Source organism: Dicentrarchus labrax, unplaced genomic scaffold (genome assembly GCF_905237075.1).
Source record: "Dicentrarchus labrax unplaced genomic scaffold, dlabrax2021, whole genome shotgun sequence".
NCBI classification, from domain to species: Eukaryota; Metazoa; Chordata; class Actinopteri; family Moronidae; genus Dicentrarchus; species Dicentrarchus labrax.
In genome coordinates, this window is record NW_026136730.1 from 1,414,586 (window position 1) to 1,435,840 (window position 21,255).

The 21,255-nt window shown below is 38.6% G+C and overlaps 1 protein-coding gene and 1 long non-coding RNA gene across 18 annotated transcripts in view; one reads left to right on the forward strand and one right to left on the reverse strand.

Moving 5' to 3' along the window:
- Window positions 1-21,255, reverse strand: part of LOC127359477 (protein NLRC5-like) — a 186,285-nt gene that overhangs the window by 144,484 nt on the left and 20,546 nt on the right. For 3 of the 17 annotated variants that reach the window (XM_051393272.1, XM_051393266.1, XM_051393270.1), the window contains exon 1: window positions 2,810-3,079. Coding sequence is in view for 8 of the 17 variants with exons in the window: in XM_051393262.1 (XP_051249222.1) it covers window positions 15,929-17,732; window positions 18,348-18,576; window positions 18,739-18,817 (2,112 nt within the window). In the remaining 9 variants the exon portion in view is untranslated. Of the gene's footprint in view, window positions 1-190; window positions 317-1,369; window positions 1,455-2,809; window positions 3,084-6,325; window positions 6,500-8,004; window positions 8,179-11,856; window positions 11,928-15,928; window positions 17,733-18,347; window positions 18,577-18,738; window positions 18,818-19,305; window positions 19,417-19,968; window positions 20,095-21,148; window positions 21,222-21,255 lie in introns of those variants that run through there. The other 14 variants (XM_051393261.1, XM_051393262.1, XM_051393281.1 and 11 more) reach the window with 14 other exon arrangements.
- LOC127359545 (uncharacterized) lies at window positions 1,669-2,393 on the forward strand. The gene is made up of 2 exons (XR_007882653.1): window positions 1,669-1,810; window positions 2,202-2,393. It is a non-coding gene; the product is annotated as an uncharacterized LOC127359545 (long non-coding RNA).

Here is a 21,255-nt window from a genome sequence, read left to right on the forward strand (position 1 = left end):
TTACTGTTACATTTCTCATTATGAAGCTGAATGTTTCTCCTGATACTGATTTGAGATCAGATCGTCCAGCCCTGTTTGAATACTGACAACTACGTACTTTAGCTCAGATAAATGTCTTTGTTTCAAATGGAGAATCAAAGCCTTTGTGACATGGAGAAGAGTCATGGACAGTTAGAGATCCTCATCTCACCTCTGAGCTTTGGTCCTTGTGTCATGTTCCCCACACAGAGTGCTTTTAGAGGGAGGGACTCCCTCCTCTCTGTCCTCACACTGATTCATAGCAGAGCCCACACCTTCACACAGACACAGCAACCTGCTGGGAGAGATCATACAATATTTCCCATCATTCCTCTCAGTCACATGACAAACACACACAGCTCTGATTGGAGGGATTAGTCGACTCGCAGCAACATGAACTCAGAAATGTTGAGTACCAAAGTTTTATGTTAGAAATGTACAGTGTGGGTCCCCAGCATTTAGAAACTGACAGATTCCAACTCAATTATCATTATTAGCATTAATAAGCATGTATGTTTGTCTGTATGGAGAATATTTCAACAGATACTATAGTAGTGGTTTTGGGAGTTGCTGAGGATGATGGATCAAATTCTGACATTTACAAAATACAAAATTGCACTTTAAATTGTTTTTTAATTTGAAGTCCAGGTTCACTGATTTTGAGGTTATTTATATGCATAATACATTGGAACTGCAGTTTAGGAAGCTCTTTGTCATTGGTGTTCAGATATTTATTCAATGTGGTTATGCATTAAGCAAATAAATAATCTCAAAATTGATGAAAAAATACTCAAAAGTCAGCCCACTGGGAGATGAAATGTTGTCAGAGATGTCAGAAATGAATTCATCATCCTCAATAACCCCAATAAAACACTCCTGTATTGTCAAAATCAGCCAAACAATTACTGAAATATTGTCCATATAGCTGAATATTAATGCAAATTATGCTCATTTACCAACATATACAAGTTAGCATCTGTCAGTGTGTAAATGCTGGAGATGCAGACTGTATATTTCTAACACACAATAGGACAATAGGATTCTACTGGCTGATATAAACGGCTCATTCAGCTCAATACTAAATCCACTCATCTGACAGTTTCCATGCAGAGTAGAAATGTTGTTGGCACTTTGAGCTGCAGTATCTAAGAAATGACATTCACAATGCTCTTTAGTCTGTGGGGTTGGTTGAAGACTAGAGGAATACACTTCATGTTGCTCTTTCACTTCTATTTGACTGACTTTGAAAAGCTCCTCAACAGTTGAAATGTTGCTCTTTTTCCAAGTCTACTATATCCAGTCAGAGCATGCAGTGGCAGCTAGTCCAATAATCCAAAATCCATCCTGTTACCTTGGCAGCTGCTGCTGAATTCACATCCACATCAGCTCCCAGAGACTTTCTACCTTCATCTGTAGAGGAAACACTGAGAGCAGAGCTGAAAGCATCAGTCCAATCACTGATCAGCACTGAGAACTCATCATCACTCATTCATCCTTTACATCAGTGGTTCCCAACCTTTTTCTATCACTGAGTAAACTGACGACCCCTGACTGAGGGACATATTTTATACATATTTCATATTATATCCAAAACTGTACAATCAACCCAAATATTGAACTCAGTAACTGCAAGAAGTTGAAGTTGATTCTGATGAATTCTGAGCAGATTATTTCCTGTTTAGGGAACTTTTTATACAGTTTGTCTGTGTTATGTATCTTTTATCATTTTTAACAATCATAAATACTTAATATGCTTCTTTTTGGACAAATTCAGTGTTTTCTTGTCCCTGATGTTTGGTCATTGATCTATTAGACAGTTTACTTTACACTGACTTTTCTTCACAGAAGTGAACCAGATGCTGAGATATAGGCCCACCTACAGACCCCCCATGAAGCTTTGGTGACCACTAGTGGGGGTCCCGACCCTCAGGTTGGGAACCACTGATTTACATCATTTCTCCTGTAAAACTATCAGCTGCTTCTCCACTGATTGGCTGCTTCTCTCTGTTTCCTCTCAGTGTCAGTTGAATCCCTTTGTCTTGTTGGACTGTTGCTCAGACTAAAGAAGCAGTTAGAAAACATGACTGTGAACTCTGGGAACTACTGATGGCCTTTTCTCATCACTGTCACACATTGCAAACTAATCAATACATGGATCAATAGTGGTTTGTTATTGGCCAGAGGAGATGCTGCTTGTTCTCATTGGTCAGTGTTGAGGAAGAATGAGAGCAGAAAGCTGCCATCAGCTGCTCTACTTCTACTATCAGTCCACTAGATGGCCTCATGGAGCTGCATTTATCTGACAGCTTTACTTCCTGTTTACTTTTCAAACATGGGATCAGTTTATAAAATAGAATTCATTATTTTACATTCAAGCAGCCAAAAGTATTTGAAGTAGTTCATATTGGCTCCACCTGCAGCAACTCCAACATTAAAGTAGTGATTACATGTTAATGCATCAATAATAATCATCCACTAATATAATAATACAACACTGACAGAGGCCATTCTGTACACTGACTACTTTCACTTTACATACTTCAACTACATTGATAAGGTGAGCTCATAAAGACAGACAGAAATCATACAGTGAGTACTCTGAGTACTGTCAGTGAGTACTCTGATTACTTTGAACAGTGACACACTGACAGTAAGATGGAGGAAACTCTTCCTCCATGTTGGTTCTCAGTTGACTGTTAGTAGAGTTTTCTGCTCTTTCTACTGAACTAAACTAACAAGATGAACAAAGAGTCATTGAGGAGTCAAACAGTGAAAAGTGTCTCTTACTAACCTTCACATGGACAGAAGAAGAAGCTGCGACACGACGAGCTCACAAAGTGAAAGTTACCTGTGGACAGGGAGTGGCTATGACGTCACGGTTGTCAGGGCAACAGCAGGTGTGGGGAGTGGAGTGTCTCCAGAGAGAGACTGGGAGCTTCAACTACATTGTGCTGATAATACTTCTGTAACTGAGGAACTTTTTTTATGCAGCACTTTAAGTTGTAATGGAGTATTTCTGTAGTGTAGTATTACTACTTTTACTATGTTCAGCTTTGAACTGTTGGTCAGACAACATTGTGTCACTGTGGGCTCTGGATGATTGTAACAGGCATTTCTCAATATATTCTCAAGTTGGACAATTTAGATCAATGACAATAATAATTAGTCACAGTCCTTCCTCAATAGTTGAAATCAGCTCCACCTGAGCAGCTACAACAGCCAAATACAGCAGTAATAATAATCTAATGATAGAATATAATATAGTGTAACAGCTGTAGTTCCTTACTCCCCCCAGGGTGTCCTGACTCAATCCTGTGTTCCTCTAATCCAAGTCTACAGTGTGTGTGTGTGTGTGTGTGTGTGTGTGTGTGTTACCAGGAGAGCACTGTGAGGAGCATGTGGTTCACTTCAAGCAGCTGTTTGGGGATCAGGCTCTGATGAAGCCCTCCACCGTGTGAACCACCGGGACCAAACCACACACAGACTGGAAACTGGATCACGGCAGACCGGTCGGACCGGCTCTCCGTCAGTTCGGACGCGCAGGAGACGACCTGACGGGGCGGCGGACCACCACAGGGAACAGATGATTGTGGTTTGAATCCGGGATCTTCGACCACATTGACCGACGGCCAGAGCTTCTTTATGAGTGATATTTTAATGATCCTATATCGGTGTGAACACACTCTGATAACTGACTGATAACTAGATTATCCCTCCACCAGTCAGGCAGTGAAACAAAGCATTTAATAAAAGAATAATACAGAGAAGAGCTTTTAATGTCATTTAACTTCACAACACTTATAATATGAATATAGAAATATTGTAATATATTCTGCAGGCTGAATGTGAGGCTTTGGTGGTCCCTGGTTTAACCGGATTATTACCCCTGTACGGTGGCACGTCAGCACCTGATCCAGGTTTCTGGAGCTAAACAAGGACAAACTACAAACCTGCAATAAAGAATAAAGTCTACCTGATATTATGGGATGGATTCGACTGATCACAGATATATATTGATGAACATTTCGATGAGGATCTCTTAATCAAATCCTTTTTATTTTCAGCAGAATATCAAAGATACTTTTAGAGGAATTGTTCTACCATGAACTGATGAATGTGGAAGAAAAACATTTATGAAAATCAGTGAAATTAGTAACGTGTTCCCAGGAAGTGCTAATAAAACCATGAGGAATCAGTCGGCTGTGATAATAAACGCTTCATTAACATTATTCATTTGACAAACGAAGGCTTAAAATACTAAAACTTTACTCTTTTTTTGACTCAGTTGATCAGAAACCTGCCAGATCAATAACCAGGTTGATGATAATCAGCATTATACTGACTGACTGTAAGCGGCTCAGGTGATGTCACTGTGATGTCAGGTGTTGTGGGCGGGGCCAGATGCTGCGTGTGAATATTTTGTACATATAACGACTGACGGTGACTCTAATGTGTTTCTTTTGTAAAGAATTACTGCGTATTGGAGTAAAATGTCTTTAACTGCTCTGCTGAGTGATGTTAAAGATATAAAGATATAGTGTGTGTGCGTTATTAATGTTTACATTGTGTACAGATAAAAGATTAAACTACAGCTGTGTGCAGGTGTGTTGTTTCTGTGCTGCATTCACATGCCACTGTGATAGTTTGACATTTGGACCTTCAGGGTTGTGAGGTAAGGCCGTACAGCGGTGGTGCAGGTTCGATTCCTGCATCATCCCTTCTGTTTCACCAGTTTCAGTTCATCCTATTGAAAGAACATTTACAAGGAAAATCTCAATTTGAATTTCAAATGTATCCATATAATGTGACACAACATCAATACCAGAAATGATTATAAACATATATAAAAGAATAAGTAGAACACATCTCTTTACATTGCATTTTAATAGTTTTTCTATTTTTTATTCAATATTTTTACAGACAATTTGGATAAAAAAACAAGAATAATACAGACAATACAAAATTAGATTTGAATATCAGGATCTGTTTTTGTTGCAATAACACAACTGTCAATACAATATATATTTTTAAAACAGGAACATACATCTATATATTCACTGATAATGACCCTAAAGTTAATAGTTATTATGTTTATATCATGTCAAAACTGAAACAATATTATACAACAAGTTATTAAAATGTGGTGTTCAGTGTGTGTCTGACGTCTGAGACGGCACTGATTTCCCACCAAATTCCGGAGATATTTCAGGAACTAAAAAAGACTTGAATCAATATTTTCATATTAACAATGGATCAAATGACGACGTGAAACAAAGGGAGGTCGTTTCCAAAGACAAACCCACAGATAATTATCTCCACACTTTGCAGTGTTTTAAAAAGTAACTGTATATAATCTTTTACTAATAATGATAATCATATTTCAGTTTTTAAACTTAAATCCAAACTTTCTACATGTTTAATATTCTTGTTTCTGTGTGTTACAATAAATCTGTATCTGGTAATAACCAGAACTCCAGAGAGGTAACTTTATATATGCAGGCTGATTTTAAAGTTTGAACAAAATGAATTAGAAATATAATTAACATTAACTGCAACTCTGTTTAAAGAAATGTGTTTAAGTAAGTGTTCATCTACAGTTCTGTTGTCATAAACAGAATGAATGTGTAGAGGCAGTTTGGGTTCAGAATATGTGAATGAATGAAAGAATAAAATCCAGGTGGAGGTTCCAGGTGGAGGAGGTGGTTGAGTGTGGAGCAGAAGGAGTGGAGGAGTCTCAGTGTGTCTGCAGAGACTGTGTAGAAGGACAGAGCAGCAGCAGAGCAGTCCAGATACACTGATGATACTCTGTCACATCCAGAGGAACACACAGGGATGATGGTGGACTTGACATTGTGTCTGACAGTGGAGCTGATCTCAGAGCAGTTCAGACTGCAGCACTGAGAGTCATCTCCACTGGTTGTGATTCCTCTGTCAGTCACTGCTGGATGAAGCTCTCCTCTCCACTCTACCTCCCAGTAACATGGCCCAGTCAGAGCTGATGCTGCTGCTTCAACCTCTCTGGATCATCAGGACACAGCTGATCCTCCAACACAACCTCCTTCCTCACCACTCACACTCTGACTGAGATCACTTCCATCTGAGGAGAGAAGAAGACAGACAACAGAAGTCAATAATCAGTGTTTACAGTCTCTGTCTGTCTTTCTGTCCAACCCTGAAGTCTGTCACCATCCTCCTCTCACAGCTTCACTGAGGAAAGCAGCAAATACTGGATCTTTGCTTTGATACTAACTGTGTTTAGTACAATACTGCTGAAACCAGCATGGACTGACTCCAACCCTCTACTGACCTCAGAGTCTCCAGTCTACAGTGTGGACTCTTCACAAGATCAGACAGCAGCTTCACTCCTGAATCCTGCAGCTTGTTGTCTCTCAGCTCCAGCTCTCTCAGATGGGAGGGGTTGGACTTCAGAGCTGAGACCAGATAATCACAGCTGATCTCTGACAACCTGCAGTTCCTCAATCTGAATAAAGAATAAAAGATGTAAGTTTAGAAGACAATGTTCCTGCTTGAAATCATTCAGTGTTTAATAATCTGTTCAGAGCGGAAGAAGGTTTACAATGTACAAGTTTAGAAAATGTGAACAAGTGAAAAGATGATCTAGTTACAGTCCAAAATGACTTTAAGGCTTAAAATGCACATTGATAAGAACATACTGCATGAACACTAACCTTGGGTCTCTTCGGAGTGTGCTGAAACAATCAAATCATCATTCTTTGTTGTTTCATTTCACTATGTTCACGTCTCTGTTTAATGTTTGTTCTGTTTACATCCTGGCAGTTGGAACAGTTTCAAAATAAAAGCCCCCCGAAACAGAAAAGGAAAAGGCCAAAAAAAGTAAATAACATATAAGGAATGCATTAATAGTAATATTAAAAAAGATCGAAAATCGAATCGAGACTTTAAAATCGAAAATTAAATCGAATCGAGAATTTGGAGAATCGTGACACCCCTAATATATATATATATGTATATTTATATATATAATTATTTATTTATTTGAACAGTTTCAGTTTGTAATCCCAATGCATGTATTTGCATCAGTTCAGGGGCCTTTATTGTTTTTTGAGAGGCTTGCCAATATCTCCATTGAAAGAGTCAAAAGTGTTTTTGGGTTTGTTCATAGTATTAATGTCATGATCATATATATATATATGTATGTGTGTGTGTGTGTGTGTGTGTTATCGGTTATCGGTATCGGGTTTTAAAAAAAGTTATCGTGCATCCCTACAACTAACAGTGGACATTTTCTACAGTTTCTTTAACAAACAGAAGTCTTTGTGACTGCAGAGTAAATTTAGTTCAACAAACATTAAAATATGAACAAAAGCAACTTTACAACTTTATGGATGTAAGTTATGTATGAACATAAATTAGGTTCAGTTGTTAATTAAATGTAGCCCTGGATAAAATACTTTTAGACTTCAAGATGTGGATAATTCATGTAGTCATCAGACAGTAAATAGTTTAAAAAGAGAGGTTTAACATGTATAAATATGGTTAAAAACATGGATATAAATACTGTTTAAAATGTAAATGGAAGGTTAAATATGTGTTTAAATATAAGATGTATAATCTCTACAGTTCAGAGGTCAAAGGATGAAGTTCATGTAGATTAACATAGTTTGTTTTATATGTATCTGTATTACACACTGTATTCAGCCTTACAGCCTAACCTGGTTCATGCATGATATGTCAATCTTTGTGTTTCTTTATTGTAATTGGACTGTTCTGGATTAAACAGCCAACCAAATTACATTCTCAGGTAGAGAGTACTTAGTCGTACCCTGCTAGCTCTGGTGTTTGTGGAGAAAGGCAGAAGCTGATTAGTTATCCTAAGGGTTTGAACTTTTGTGATCAACAAGAGGTAAATATGAGTCTGTGAACTTTTTCCTGTACTGTGACTTATTGTTATAGTGGAACAAACGAGTTGTTACCAGCATGGACTGACTCCAACCCTCTACTGACCTCAGAGTCTCCAGTCTACAGTGTGGACTCTCCAGAAAACCACACAGCAGCTTCACTCCTGAATCCTGCAGCTTGTTGTTACTCAGCTCCAGCTCTCTCAGATGGGAGGGGTTGGACTTCAGAGCTGAGACCAGATAATCACAGCTGATCTCTGACAAACTGCAGTGACTCAATCTGAATAAAGAATAAAAGATGAAGATAAAATCATTAATAATCCAATCAGATGTGTTCAGGTTCTAAATGTGGAGATCAACATTACTATGTCCTAATGTGGTATATTAAGTAGCGATGATGTGAAGATGTGTTGAAGAGAAGTCCGCTGACACCGTCTTGATTGTATATAAAAAGGTTTATTACAAAAAAGTTCAGCATCTATACAAGCACCGCGGGAGCTTGGAGAGCATCCAGCCAAATGAACAACTCTGTCTAATTCACCTTGAACACGGGTTTATATAGGTCAGTTTTACTCCAAAAGATCAAAAGAAACAACTGGTTCCAATCCAAATGTTTAAGATGATAAGGGGAGGTGAGGGTTATCAAGTAAAGGTCAGATGCCCTTCAACCACAAACGGTAAAGGATTAAGCCGTAAACAGTTGAGGCCAGAGGCTAATGTAAAGCCATAAACATTCCATAGTATGAATTAGTCCCTTGATCTCATGTACTACTAACACTACATATGCTGACATCAACAATCATTTGAACTTATAACAGAATGTAATTTAAATTTATAAGCCTTCAGATACCACACTAATCAATGAGCTTTTCTCTAAAATGAGTAGAGTGACTTCGTCATTGTGTTATTGTGGATCATCATAATGTCAGCACAACATTAATACACCTATTCATGTCAACCCTGATTAACAGCATGCTGCTGATCTCAGTCAGGCCTAGAATACCTGTCAGTGGTCATGATGTTATGGCTGATTGGTGTATATCACTATTCAATTCAATTCTGTTTCTACATCAGCAAGTGAACAATGTGTGGAGGAGGCTCGTTGTTAATGATGTAGCCAATCAAAACCATCAAAACCAACTTGGTAACAAATCTATTGGCACCAGCTGATGTGTTCACTGCTGTTCACTGTTGCTTTATCTGGTCTGCACTGGTTAAAATAAAGACTGTATCTGTACAGAGAGCGTCTGTCTCTGTGTCTCTGCAGGGTGACTGTCAGTAGACTGTACAGGAGGGGCAGAGCGAGGGCAGATTGTCACTAGTTTATCAATCACAGATACTTTTACTGAGTGAGAGACACTTTGCTGCAGGAAAGCTTAGCCAGCATGGACTGACTCCAACCCTCTACTGACCTCAGAGTCTCCAGTCTACAGTGTGGACTCTCCAGAATACCACACAGCAGCTTCACTCCTGAATCCTGCAGATTGTTGTAACTCAGGTTCAGCTCTCTCAGATGGGAGGGGTTGGACTTCAGAGCTGAGCCTAGAGAAGAACAGCTGATCTCTGACAACCTGCAGCTCCACAATCTGAATAAAGAATAAATGTAACACCCATTAGTTACACACACAGTGTAATCCCCAATGTTCACAGTTTAACAATCTGTAGAACTATACAGTCTAGTAGATTTCAGATGTAGTTGTTTAGTTTCCTTGTTTCTTTCTCTGTTTATTTTTCATGCACCGATACAAACCAGAGCTCCACGTGAGAGAGAGCGAGTTTAATAAAGTTGATAACTGACTGTAAAGTTGTTAAAATGACCATTTTGGAGGACTTCTGTACAAGGAAGAGGGTTTTTCTTGTCAAAGCTGACCGTGTGGATATTGATTATTATCCAGTGAAAACTCCGGTCAGTAAATGCTATGAAGGATTAGCGTTGCCGCTCACAGATAATTACTTATTTTATTGAATATGTCTCCACTGTGTATAGTTATGATTCTGTGATAGTGTTTAAAAACCAACCGGAGACAGATAAACATGTTGAGCTGTGTTAATAGCACTAGCACCTGTTATACAGCTAAGAAAGCTGGTTGTTGAGCTCAAACACACACAGCTGTGTGAACTTGAGTTTACAGAAGATAATTCATTTCTTTTTCTTGATAAAAACATGATTGAAAGTCATTCATTTCATAATTTGTGTACATTAAGCTGTGATGAGTTAAAAGCATTTAAAGATTTATATATATAATTGTGTGTTGGCTGTTAAAGTTATTGTGCAGCTGTATATGAAACTTTGTCATTGAATAATTCACGTTCATTGATTTAAGATAAAAAGAGAGTTAATACTGTACAGTTAAGATAAATAGATAAAGAGAGATTAACGAGATGAATAAGATTGTATTGAAGAGATGCTACTACTACTGCTCTATGCAGGTTGGTTTTATTGTATGAGTGGATTCTGATGGCGAGCCAGAACCAAGCCCATTGGATCGTGGAGGGTGTCAGCGAGAGCTTCACTGTGCATTGGAGAGAACATCTCTTCATACAGATAATAAAACATAAAGTCACACTACCCGGGTAGATGAACAATCACACAAACACACTGAAGAAGGACAAACTGTGAATATTGACTTCATTCACACTTTACTTTTTCTGTTTTTGGACTCTTTTGAATTTTCTCTCTGGTCTGTTGATTATTTTGGGCCCATATATTTCATAACTCATACTGTGAAGAGTTTTGTTTTCTACTGAGCGTTATTCAGTGTCATTTTCTGACTTGTTGATAACTTCTGATACAAGAAAGGAATTCAGTCATATCTGAAATATTTTATGTTTTGCACTTAAAGGTGGCACTGTTGCCAATAAAGCTATTTGTTACTACTCTTTTCAAACCGTTGTCCTGTTCCATCAATCCTCCTTGAGCGTATCTATTTCTTCTGATAGAATAAGTAAGATAGTAAAATACAAAGAGTGAAAAAGAGCTCTCATTAATATTAATGACAACGTGCTGCTGCTTCAATAAAGACGTAGTGACTTCAGCTCTTAACCTCTGCCAGCTCCACCAGTGGCTCCATCTATACAAACTCATGTTGTGCAGCCAAACACAAAGAAAAACCCACAGAAACTGATTGAAGGTTCCACTCAAGATCCTAAAGTTTACAAAGATACCAAATATGTCAGGATGGATTTTGGGATAAACTCATACAATACTAAATAATCTCAAAGAAAGTGGAAGATTATTCCAGTCAGATGGAGCTTTAAATTAAAATGACCTGCGTCCAACTTCTTGAAAGAAAGAGAAAAGGATATTGCATGTGTCTAATTGGATATGGAGATGTTCATGGGACTAACAAGTGTTTCAGATAGGAGGGACATTTAACATAAACACATTTAAAATAACAAATAAATAAATGAAATGACAGGACCTACCCTCTAACCTAAAGTAACACAATAATAATAATAATAATAATAATAATAATAATAATAATAGCAATAATAATGTTTATAATAATAATAATAATAATAATAATAATAGCAATAATAATGTTTATAATAATGTTAATAATAATAACAATAAAATATTAATAATGATAATAATAATAATAATAATAATAATAATGATAAGAATGACATTATTACTTGTTATTGTCTGATAGTTGAAATAGAGATTATTGATTTATTGATTGTATTTGTGTCTTTTAAAACACATGATGGGGAATATAAGATGGAAATAAAGAGTGATTCAGTGTAGATTTTTCTTGTTATATTCAGGTTTTAAATGTGGAGCTCAACATTGATCTGCCACAGTCAATGGACTAAACCACTGAAGAAGAAAACAGACTTTAGCATTAAGATACTCAGTGTGGATCAGTATAATATCAGCCTTATGTCTGCACTTTACTGTCAGCACAACTTTCACATCATATTAATCTCAGCACAGAAAGAAAACATGGTGTCTGACCTCAGAGTCTCCAGTCTACAGTGTGGACTCTCCAGAAAACCACACAGCAGCTTCACTCCTGAATCCTGCAGGTAGTTATTCCAACTCAGGTTCAGCTCTCTCAGATGGGAGGGGTTGGACTTCAGAGCTGAGACCAGATAATCACAGCTGATCTCTGACAACCTGCAGCCACTCAATCTGAATAAAGAATAAATGATGAAGATAAAATCATTTATAATCCAATCAGATGTGTTCAGGTTTTAAATGTGGAGATCAACATTACTATGTCCTAATCAATGAGCTTTTCTCTAAAATGAGTAGAGTGACTTTGTCATTACAGCTATAACTACAGCTTTATGTATTACCTTTATTAAGACCTTCTTACTGTATGTTGTAGCTTAGTAAGTAAATGTCATTAAACGCATCCACATTTGTTCAAGTGTGTCTTAAAACAACAGCCACATGCCATATGTACATTCAAAGAGTTATTGGTGGCAGTAATCATTGTGTAGAGTGAAGAGTGATACACCTTTTGATGTTCAAATGAAAAGCTGAACCAGAGAACTTGTGAGTTGGATGAACAGTAGATAAAGTTTTATCTTCTTCGAGCTTTACTAAACGTTGAGATCGAAAGATCTCTGAATAAACTCCATGTTTAATTTCTGAAAGATTTAATAGTTTGATAAGTTTTTTTTTCTCCTGCAGCTCATTTTTTAAACCCTCTAACAGGGGAGAGGTGAACACAAATAATTGTGTTGTTAAATGTAACTGGCCACTAACTATTTGATAGTAATAAAGTTTCCATAATTAAAAAGAATGACTTTAAGTATTTCTGTATTTCAGCATTCAGGGGGAAACAAATAAGTGCACAGATAATGAAGTAATAGTGACCGAATGACGACTCAAGACTTACTTTGTGAAGAATTTAAAATGGCATACACTTCCTTTTAGTGAAGCTTTATTAAGTAACGATTTAGAAATGAGTGTCACAACATGATTTTATTTTTGGGGACAAAAGTCAGGTTAGTAATGGTGACCGTATGTGTGAAGTTTTGATGCAGTAATTATGATTAGGTAATGACGAACACTTCATGTGTCTTTTTCACTCGGTTGTGAATTTATTGGGTAGGTCCATGGCACTTGTGTAGAGCTTAAACATGTCTGATCGTTCTATTATAACCCAACACACACACAATGTTCCAGGCACTGTTATGACTCTGTCAAAATACCGTTGGCTCTATTCTCATAGAAATATTTTTGTCAGAAAGGCTGAGTAGATACATGGTCAGAAATGCTCTTTTATGTAAGATGCATCCAGATCATTTGGTCACATATTCATGTATGAACTGTTCATTGACATTCCTAAATTGATGATCTGTTGAATGTGGATTATTCACATTAAGTCAAAGTAACAGGAAACATGAATTCATGACACATCCTGCATTAATCCATGCATTAAATCATCATGACTCATTCGTTTATATATTTTAATATATTGACATATTAGTTAAGCATTAATTCAGTCATTTTTTCTACCCTTATTGTTAAGTGTTACCATAATCTCTTTTCCATAGAAAGAGTCAATGAGAATATTACTGTTCTGATTGTTTCACATTAGTTACTTTCTAAAGTAACACTTAATAACCATTAAACTGTCAGCAGATGGTCACTGTGGAGATACTAATGTTTTCAGTCTGTGTTTGACCCTCTGCATTTCTGCTTTTCATTAATTCATTGTATCAAACATCAGAGTCACAAAACCATAAATATCAGTAGTGCTGTCCCCTAATAGTAGAGTAGACTGTTAGTCAATGAAAGAGTCTTAGTCATTAGTCAGATATTGGCACCAGGATGATTGTTGCAGCACGGAGCTTTTTTCTTGTAACAGCACTGCTGCATGTGCTAACTACTAAAGAGCTGCTACCTCTAGCAAGTCAGCCTATCAGCTGACTGTACCCTGACTGCAAGCTTGAAGGTTTGTTTACACCATGAGCTTTGGACTGCCGGGGAGTGGGGCTGGAAGTAGGGCAGAGCCGGGCTGACACCGGGACCATCGGAGGACTATCACGCAGTGCGTTCAGCTGCAGGAGGGATAGGAGGAAAGGAGTGAAGGGAGCGAGTTGTAGCAAGTTCATTTGTAAATGTTAATGTGATACACAGTCCACCAGTATTTGTTTTAGTGACGATGGATGTTATTTTTTACACGTTCTGAGTTGTGTGATGTTATACTGTGTTGCCTTTTCTTTTAGCATTAAACAGTGTTTAATAAAACACCATATGTTAAGTTTGTGTTTAACAGACACCCCCCTCTATTTTTGTAATAATTGATTCATTCTAACACTGAAGGTAGTACAGTATTATGCCAGCAGGTGGTGCTCTAGTGCTGCTGTGGATCCATTAGGGAGACTGTAGCTACAAGCTCTGCACATGCGCAGCTCAGAAATAAACAAGCTCTGGCATGAGCAAGACGCTAACTTTCGTCATCTCTCTGTCAATCCACAGTTACTGAAAAACTATTTTTCTATCTTAATTGTGAATCGGTATAATATGTGAATGCATCATAAATTGTTTGGTAATGTGTAACATGATTTGAGAAGTGGGTTAAGTGTAATTAGTTTCGATTTGTCGAAGAATTGTTCAGACGAGCGTCGTCATGCTTTGTAGTTCGGTTATGAACTAGTTTTACACAGTGTAAATTTACTGACATTAGCATACTGTAACAAGAGGAAAGATGTTTTAAATGTTGTTTAGAGTATTAGTCAGCCGCAGTGTGTAAACTGTGATGAGAAAGATTTCATATTAAAGTTAGTTTACTTTCCAAGTCACTTGTTAACGCGCTGTGGCCGCGCCATATTGTTAATCTCTGCTGTGAAGTGCAAGCGCGGGAAAAAGAGTATAACAATGTTGGGAAAGGCTTTGTGTCTGTTACCTTAGTGTTGAATGCTTGTTAGCAGGATTGTAAATGTTAAGGTATGAGTGAATGTAGGTTATAGAGTAATTGTGTCTTTTAAGTTATTATTGTGATACATATAAGTATTCTAAGTTAAGCCAATTTTGTTATTTTTAATGTGTTACCTTCATTTTGAATTCATGTAAACTTGTTTGAATTTAGACAAAAGGGGTTTTATATTATTTATTGTAATTAAGTTACAGCATTGTTGTATTGTTGTGGAATATTTTGGTATGATGTTGATATGCACTTAAATCAGAAAGTTAGAAATGTGACTGGTAATTGTTTGTAAATGTGTCAGAAATAAAGAAGCTCTGGCATGAGCAAGACGCTAACTTTCGTCATCTCTCTGTCAATCCACAGTTTATGTATTGGCTACACAGTGCTCCCTAGTCTGTGTAACCCTTGCTGCTGGTCCAGATTTCCCCTAGGTCTGGTGCCGGTAACATTAACAACTAGTCGACTAGGAACATCTTTAATCAGGGACAACCCTAAAAAACCTTCGAGAGAGAATATTGTGTTTGAAACACTACCATTATTTTTTTTATCTGTCATGGGTCTAATTAGCCTGTTCTTTAAGGTTCTTCTGATGCAGTGGAAACACACAGAAGGACTTCTACTTTTAGACTCTAGTTTACTTCCTGAGATTAGTTCCTCTGGTTCAGTAGTACCTGGATATTAATGGTTGAAAATCTGAAGTCCTGATGACCAAATTTAATGATTCAGAAGTTTTAACATAAGAGTGTTTACACTGCAAGGAGGCAATAGTTTAGAGAAATATAATATGAAATATATATAATATATGACTTAAGCAAACTAACTTGATCTGACCTAAGAGTTTCCAGTTTACAGTGTGGACTCGTCAATCCAGCAGACACCAGCTTCATTCCTGAGTCCTGCAGGTCGTTGTTACTCAGGTCCAGCTCTCTCAGACTAGAGGACTGGGAGCTGAGAACTGAAGTAAGAGCATCACAGCTTCTCTCTGAGAGGTTACAGCCACTTAGTCTGAAGAGACAATAATAAACATTAAGAGCAATAACATTTGTGATATTAATACAATAATAAAGCAAAACAATCTGTAAGTTTAAAAGATAACGGGGTATTTTAGTAATAATATAGAAATCCAACTCTGTCTGTACTTACAGAGCTTTGTTGGAGGCTTTGACCACTGGCAGCAGCCTCAGAAGAGCCTCCTCTGAACCAGAATATTTCTTCAGGTCAAACACGTCCAGATCTTTTCCTGATGACAGTAAGATGAAGACCAGAGCTGACCACTGAGCAGGAGACAGTTTATCTGTGGAGAGACGTCCTGAACTCAGGTACTGTTGGATCTCCTCCACTAGAGAATGATCATTCAGTTCATTCAGACAGTGGAACAGATTGATGCTTCTCTCTGCAGAGAGATCTTCCTCCAACTTCTTCTTGATGTACTGGACTGTTTCCTGATTGGTCTGAGAGCTACTTCCTGTCTGTGTCAGCAGGCCTCGCAGGAGATTCTGATTGGTCTCCAGTGAAAGACCCAGGAGGAAGCGGAGGAACAAGTCCAGGTGTCCATTTGGACTCTGTAAAGCCTTGTCCACAGCACTCTGGTGGAGATGTTTCAGATTCTGTTTGGGTTTAAATAATTTAGACTTCAGGGATGTTGTTAGTTGTTTTACCAGCAGATTGACTCCAGAGCTGATGAATGTCAGATGGACATGAAGAGCAGCCAGAAACTCCTGAACACTCAGATGGACGAAGCAGAAGACCTTGTCCTGGTACAGTCCACTCTCCTCTTTAAAGATCTGTGTGAACACTCCTGAGTACACTGAGGCTGCTCTGACATCGATGCCACACTCTGTCAGGTCTGATTCATAGAAGATCAGGTTGCCTTTCTGCAGCTGCTCAAAAGCCAGTTTTCCAAGAGACTTAATCATCTTCCTGCTCTCTGGACTCCAGTGTGGATCTGTCTCACTTCCTCTATCAAACTTGACGTTCTTCAGTTTGCACTGAACCACCAGGAAGTGGATGAACATCTCAGTCAGGGTCTTGGGCAGCTCTCCTCTCTTTCTAGTCTTTAATACTTTCTCCAGAACTGTAGCAGTGATCCAGCAGAAGACTGGGATGTGGCACATGATGTGGAGGCTTCGTGATGTCTTGATGTGGGAGATGATTATGCTGGCCTGCTCCTCATCTGTGAACCTCTTCCTGAAGTACTCCTCCTTCTGTGGGTCAGTGAACCCTCTGACCTCTGTTACCATGTCAACACAGTCAGGAGGGATCTGACTGGCTGCTGCAGGTCGTGAGGTTATCCAGAGGCGAGCAGAGGGAAGCAGTTTCCCCCTGATGAGGTTTGTCAGCAGAACATCCACTGAGGTGGACTCTGTAACATCAGTCAGGATCTCAGTGTTGTGGAAGTCCAGAGGAAGTCGATACTCATCCAGACCGTCAAAGATGAACACAACCTGGAACTCTTCAAACCTGCAGATTCCTGCTTCTTTGGTTTCACTAAAGAAGTGATGAACAAGTTCCACCAAGCTGAACTTTTTCTCTTTCAGCACATTCAGCTCTCTGAAAGTGAATGGAAATGTGAACTGTATGTCCTGGTTGGCTTTGTCTTCAGCCCAGTCCAGAGTGAACTTCTGTGTTAAGACTGTTTTCCCAATGCCAGCCACTCCCTTTGTCATCACTGTTCTGATTGGTTCATCTCTTCCAGGTGAGGGTTTAAAGAGTTCTTCTTGTCTGATTGTTGTTTCTGGTCTGTCTGGTTTCCTGGATGCTGTTTCAATCTGTCTGACCTCATGTTCATCATTGACCTCTGCAGTCCCTCCCTCTGTGATGTAGAGCTCTGTGTAGATCTGGTTCAGAAGGGTTTGGTTTCCTTCTTTAGCAATCCCCTCAAACACACACTGGAACTTCTTCTTCAGGTTAGATTTAAGTCCACGCTGACAAACTCCAACAAGATGTTCTTAATGAAGACACAGAAAATATGATCATTAAGTGATTGATAAATAAAATATTTCATTCCCCTAAAGCAGAAAAATGTTCAGCTCAGATAGAAAATATCTATTTTGTTTGTCCCTGAGACCAAAAGTAATGGAGCTAACTTAGTGTCACCAGTCATTTCAATGAGGGTGAGTGGTTGTTGCCCACATCCAAGGGCACAGATTTTGCTCTGCCGCATTTCACTGTGTTAAACTGCTGGTGGCACACACCTGGCGGCAGCTGCTATTTAAAGCATGTTTTCTGTGAACCCTCGTGCAGACAGGTTTTAAAAAATATTATATATATATATATATATATATATATATCTACATTTATAAACTACTGAAACAGAAGTTAGCAACACATCAGCCAGAAGAAAAGGAGTGGTCTCTCTTTGTATATTTAAATAAAATATGATTATTTTTGAAATTTTTATTACAATGAATTATCATGGCGTTCTTATGCATTTTAATTTGTGAGTTGTGACCAATTTTGGCTTTAAAGAATGAGTATGAGAATATATTTTGGTCCGTCTGTTGAGACATCAGTAAATGTCTCATTTATCCAGCGAGTTAAATCTTTAGAGAAATCCTCTTACTGCTCTGCAGACGGTCAGCCAGCTCCTCCTGCTTCATTCTCCTCAGGAAGAGCACTGTGATCTTCAGAAATGCCTCTCTGCTGCTCTTCCTCTGCTCCTCATCCTCACCGTCCAACACCACCTCATCCTCCCTCTGAATCTCCAAGCATTCTGGGTAATCTGAACTCAGAACCTTCTGGATCTTCTTCAGCTCGTTCTTCACAAAAGTGACAATGTTGTCCTCCAGCAGCTGGAACAGAATATTATATGAATGACTCAATCAAAGTCAAATCATGGAAGCAAACATCAGATCCATGTTGGACAGACTGACAATCCACTGGTCTAAAAAGTGCAGCATGGAGATTATTGTGAACACAGTAGATGTAAAAGTAGTTGTTGTCCATGTACAGACCATAAATATGGAGTCCAGGTGTGTTTGATGCTGCTGGGCAGACTGACCACTGGGAACCTCTGAGCTCTCCTGGTCCACTCTGTGGAGGAATCATGAAGAATGAGCTCACATTATGTCTGTCCACACAGAGACAAACACAAGGTAAAGGTCCATGAAGTGATATTTGGATGTGAACAGTGAATCTGATGACTCCCTGTAGTGGTAAAGGTTTACTAGTCCTGCTGATCCCACTGAGAATCAACAGCTCAGTTTGGTTCAGTCCCAACAGCTCTCACCAACCCCTCCCTATAGCTCTCCCTCCCTCACTGTACACTGCTGAAGTGCCCTGGAGCAAGGAACCTAGAGCCTCCAGCTGCTCCAGTGGAGCTGCTCAGTGTCTGCTTGTATCAGACTGGTTGTACTGGGCAGCTCCCAGTGTGAATGTGTTTGACTATGTGAGTGTGAGGCAGCTGCTGCTGAAAGAGTGTTGGTGCTCAGAGAACTTCATCTGAGTCAGTAAAGGTTGAAAAACTGAGAGTCTGATAAAAACACATCATTTTATTTCAATCATCAGTTTGAAATCCTCACCTTTGATCAACAGAGTCTTCTTTGAAGTTTAAAGGATGACCCATAGAGTGATCACTCTTCATGGACACACAGCTGGGTTCAGGTTCAGGACAGTCTGGTGTCTGATGGATCCTGATAGAAAGAAATTCATTAAAGCTCACATATTCAGAAACATTGTCACTGAATCAAAGACTTTGTGAAATGATGTATAATTTGAAATGTTTGAATACAGGGCTGGACAATAAGAACAATGTCTTCAATTACTGACATTATGGACGTGTTACTGAACACAATTTACTGATGTCACACACTTCAACACACTGTCTGAATTCCATATAATTACAGTGAGAGCAGCTACAACATCTAACCAGCGAGCAATCAGCTCCCAGTCCAGTCCAGAAGAGCAGAACTGGTCAGACTGGAATGAATCAGGACAAACATCAGCAGTGAGCAACATGAGGAAGGAAATCTGCTCTGATTGATTCAAACACATGTTACTGTTACATTTCTCATTATGAAGCTGAATGTTTCTCCTGATACTGATTTGAGATCAGATTGTCCAGCCCTGTTTGAATACTGACAACTACGTACTTTAGCTCAGATAAATGTCTTTGTTTCAAATGGAGAATCAAAGTCTTTGTGACATGGAGAAGAGTCATGGACAGTTAGAGATCCTCATCTCACCTCTGAGCTTTGGTCCTTGTGTCATGTTCCCCACACAGAGTGCTTTTAGAGGGAGGGACTCCCTCCTCTCTGTCCTCACACTGATTCATAGCAGAGCCCACACCTTCACACAGACACAGCAACCTGCTGGGAGAGATCACACATTATTTCCCATCATTCCTCTCAGTCACATGACAAACACACACAGCTCTGATTGGAGGGATTAGTCGACTCGCAGCAACATGAACTCAGAAATGTTGAGTACCAAAGTTTTATGTTAGAAATGTACAGTGTGGGTCCCCAGCATTTAGAAACTGACAGATTCCAACTCAATTATCTTTATTAGCATTAATAAGCATGTGTGTATGTCTGTATGGAGAATATTTCAACAGATACTATAGTAGTGGTTTTGGGAGTTGCTGAGGATGATGGATCAAATTCTGACATTTACAAAATACAAAATTGCACTTTAAATTGTTTTTTAATTTGAAGTCCAGGTTCACTGATTTTGAGGTCATTTATATGCATAATACATTGGAACTGCAGTTTAGGAAGCTCTTTGTCATTGGTGTTCAGATATTTATTCAATGTGGTTATGCATTAAGCAAATAAATAATCTCAAAATTGATGAAAGAATACTCAAAAAGTCAGCCCACTGGGAGATGAAATGTTGTCAGAGATGTCAGAAATGAATTCATCATCCTCAATAACCCCAATAAAACACTCCTGTATTGTCAAAATCAGCCAAACAATTACTGAAATATTGTCCATATAGCTGAATATTAATGCTAATTATGCTCATTTACCAACATATACAAGTTAGCATCTGTCAGTGTGTAAATGCTGGAGATGCAGACTGTATATTTCTAACACACAATAGGACAATAGGACTCTACTGGCTGATATAAACGGCTCATTCAGCTCAATACTAAATCCACTCATCTGACAGTTTCCATGCAGAGTAGAAATGTTGTTGGCACTTTGAGCTGCAGTATCTAAGAAATGACATTCACAATGCTCTTTAGTCTGTGGGGTTGGTTGAAGACTAGAGGAATACACTTCATGTTGCTGTTTCACTTCTATTTGACTGACTTTGAAAAGCTCCTCAACAGTTGAAATGTTGCTCTTTTTCCAAGTCTACTATATCCAGTCAGAGCATGCAGTGGCAGCTAGTCCAATAATCCAAAATCCATCCTGTTACCTTGGCAGCTGCTGCTGAATTCACATCCACATCAGCTCCCAGAGACTTTCTACCTTCATCTGTAGAGGAAACACTGAGAGCAGAGCTGAAAGCATCAGTCCAATCAC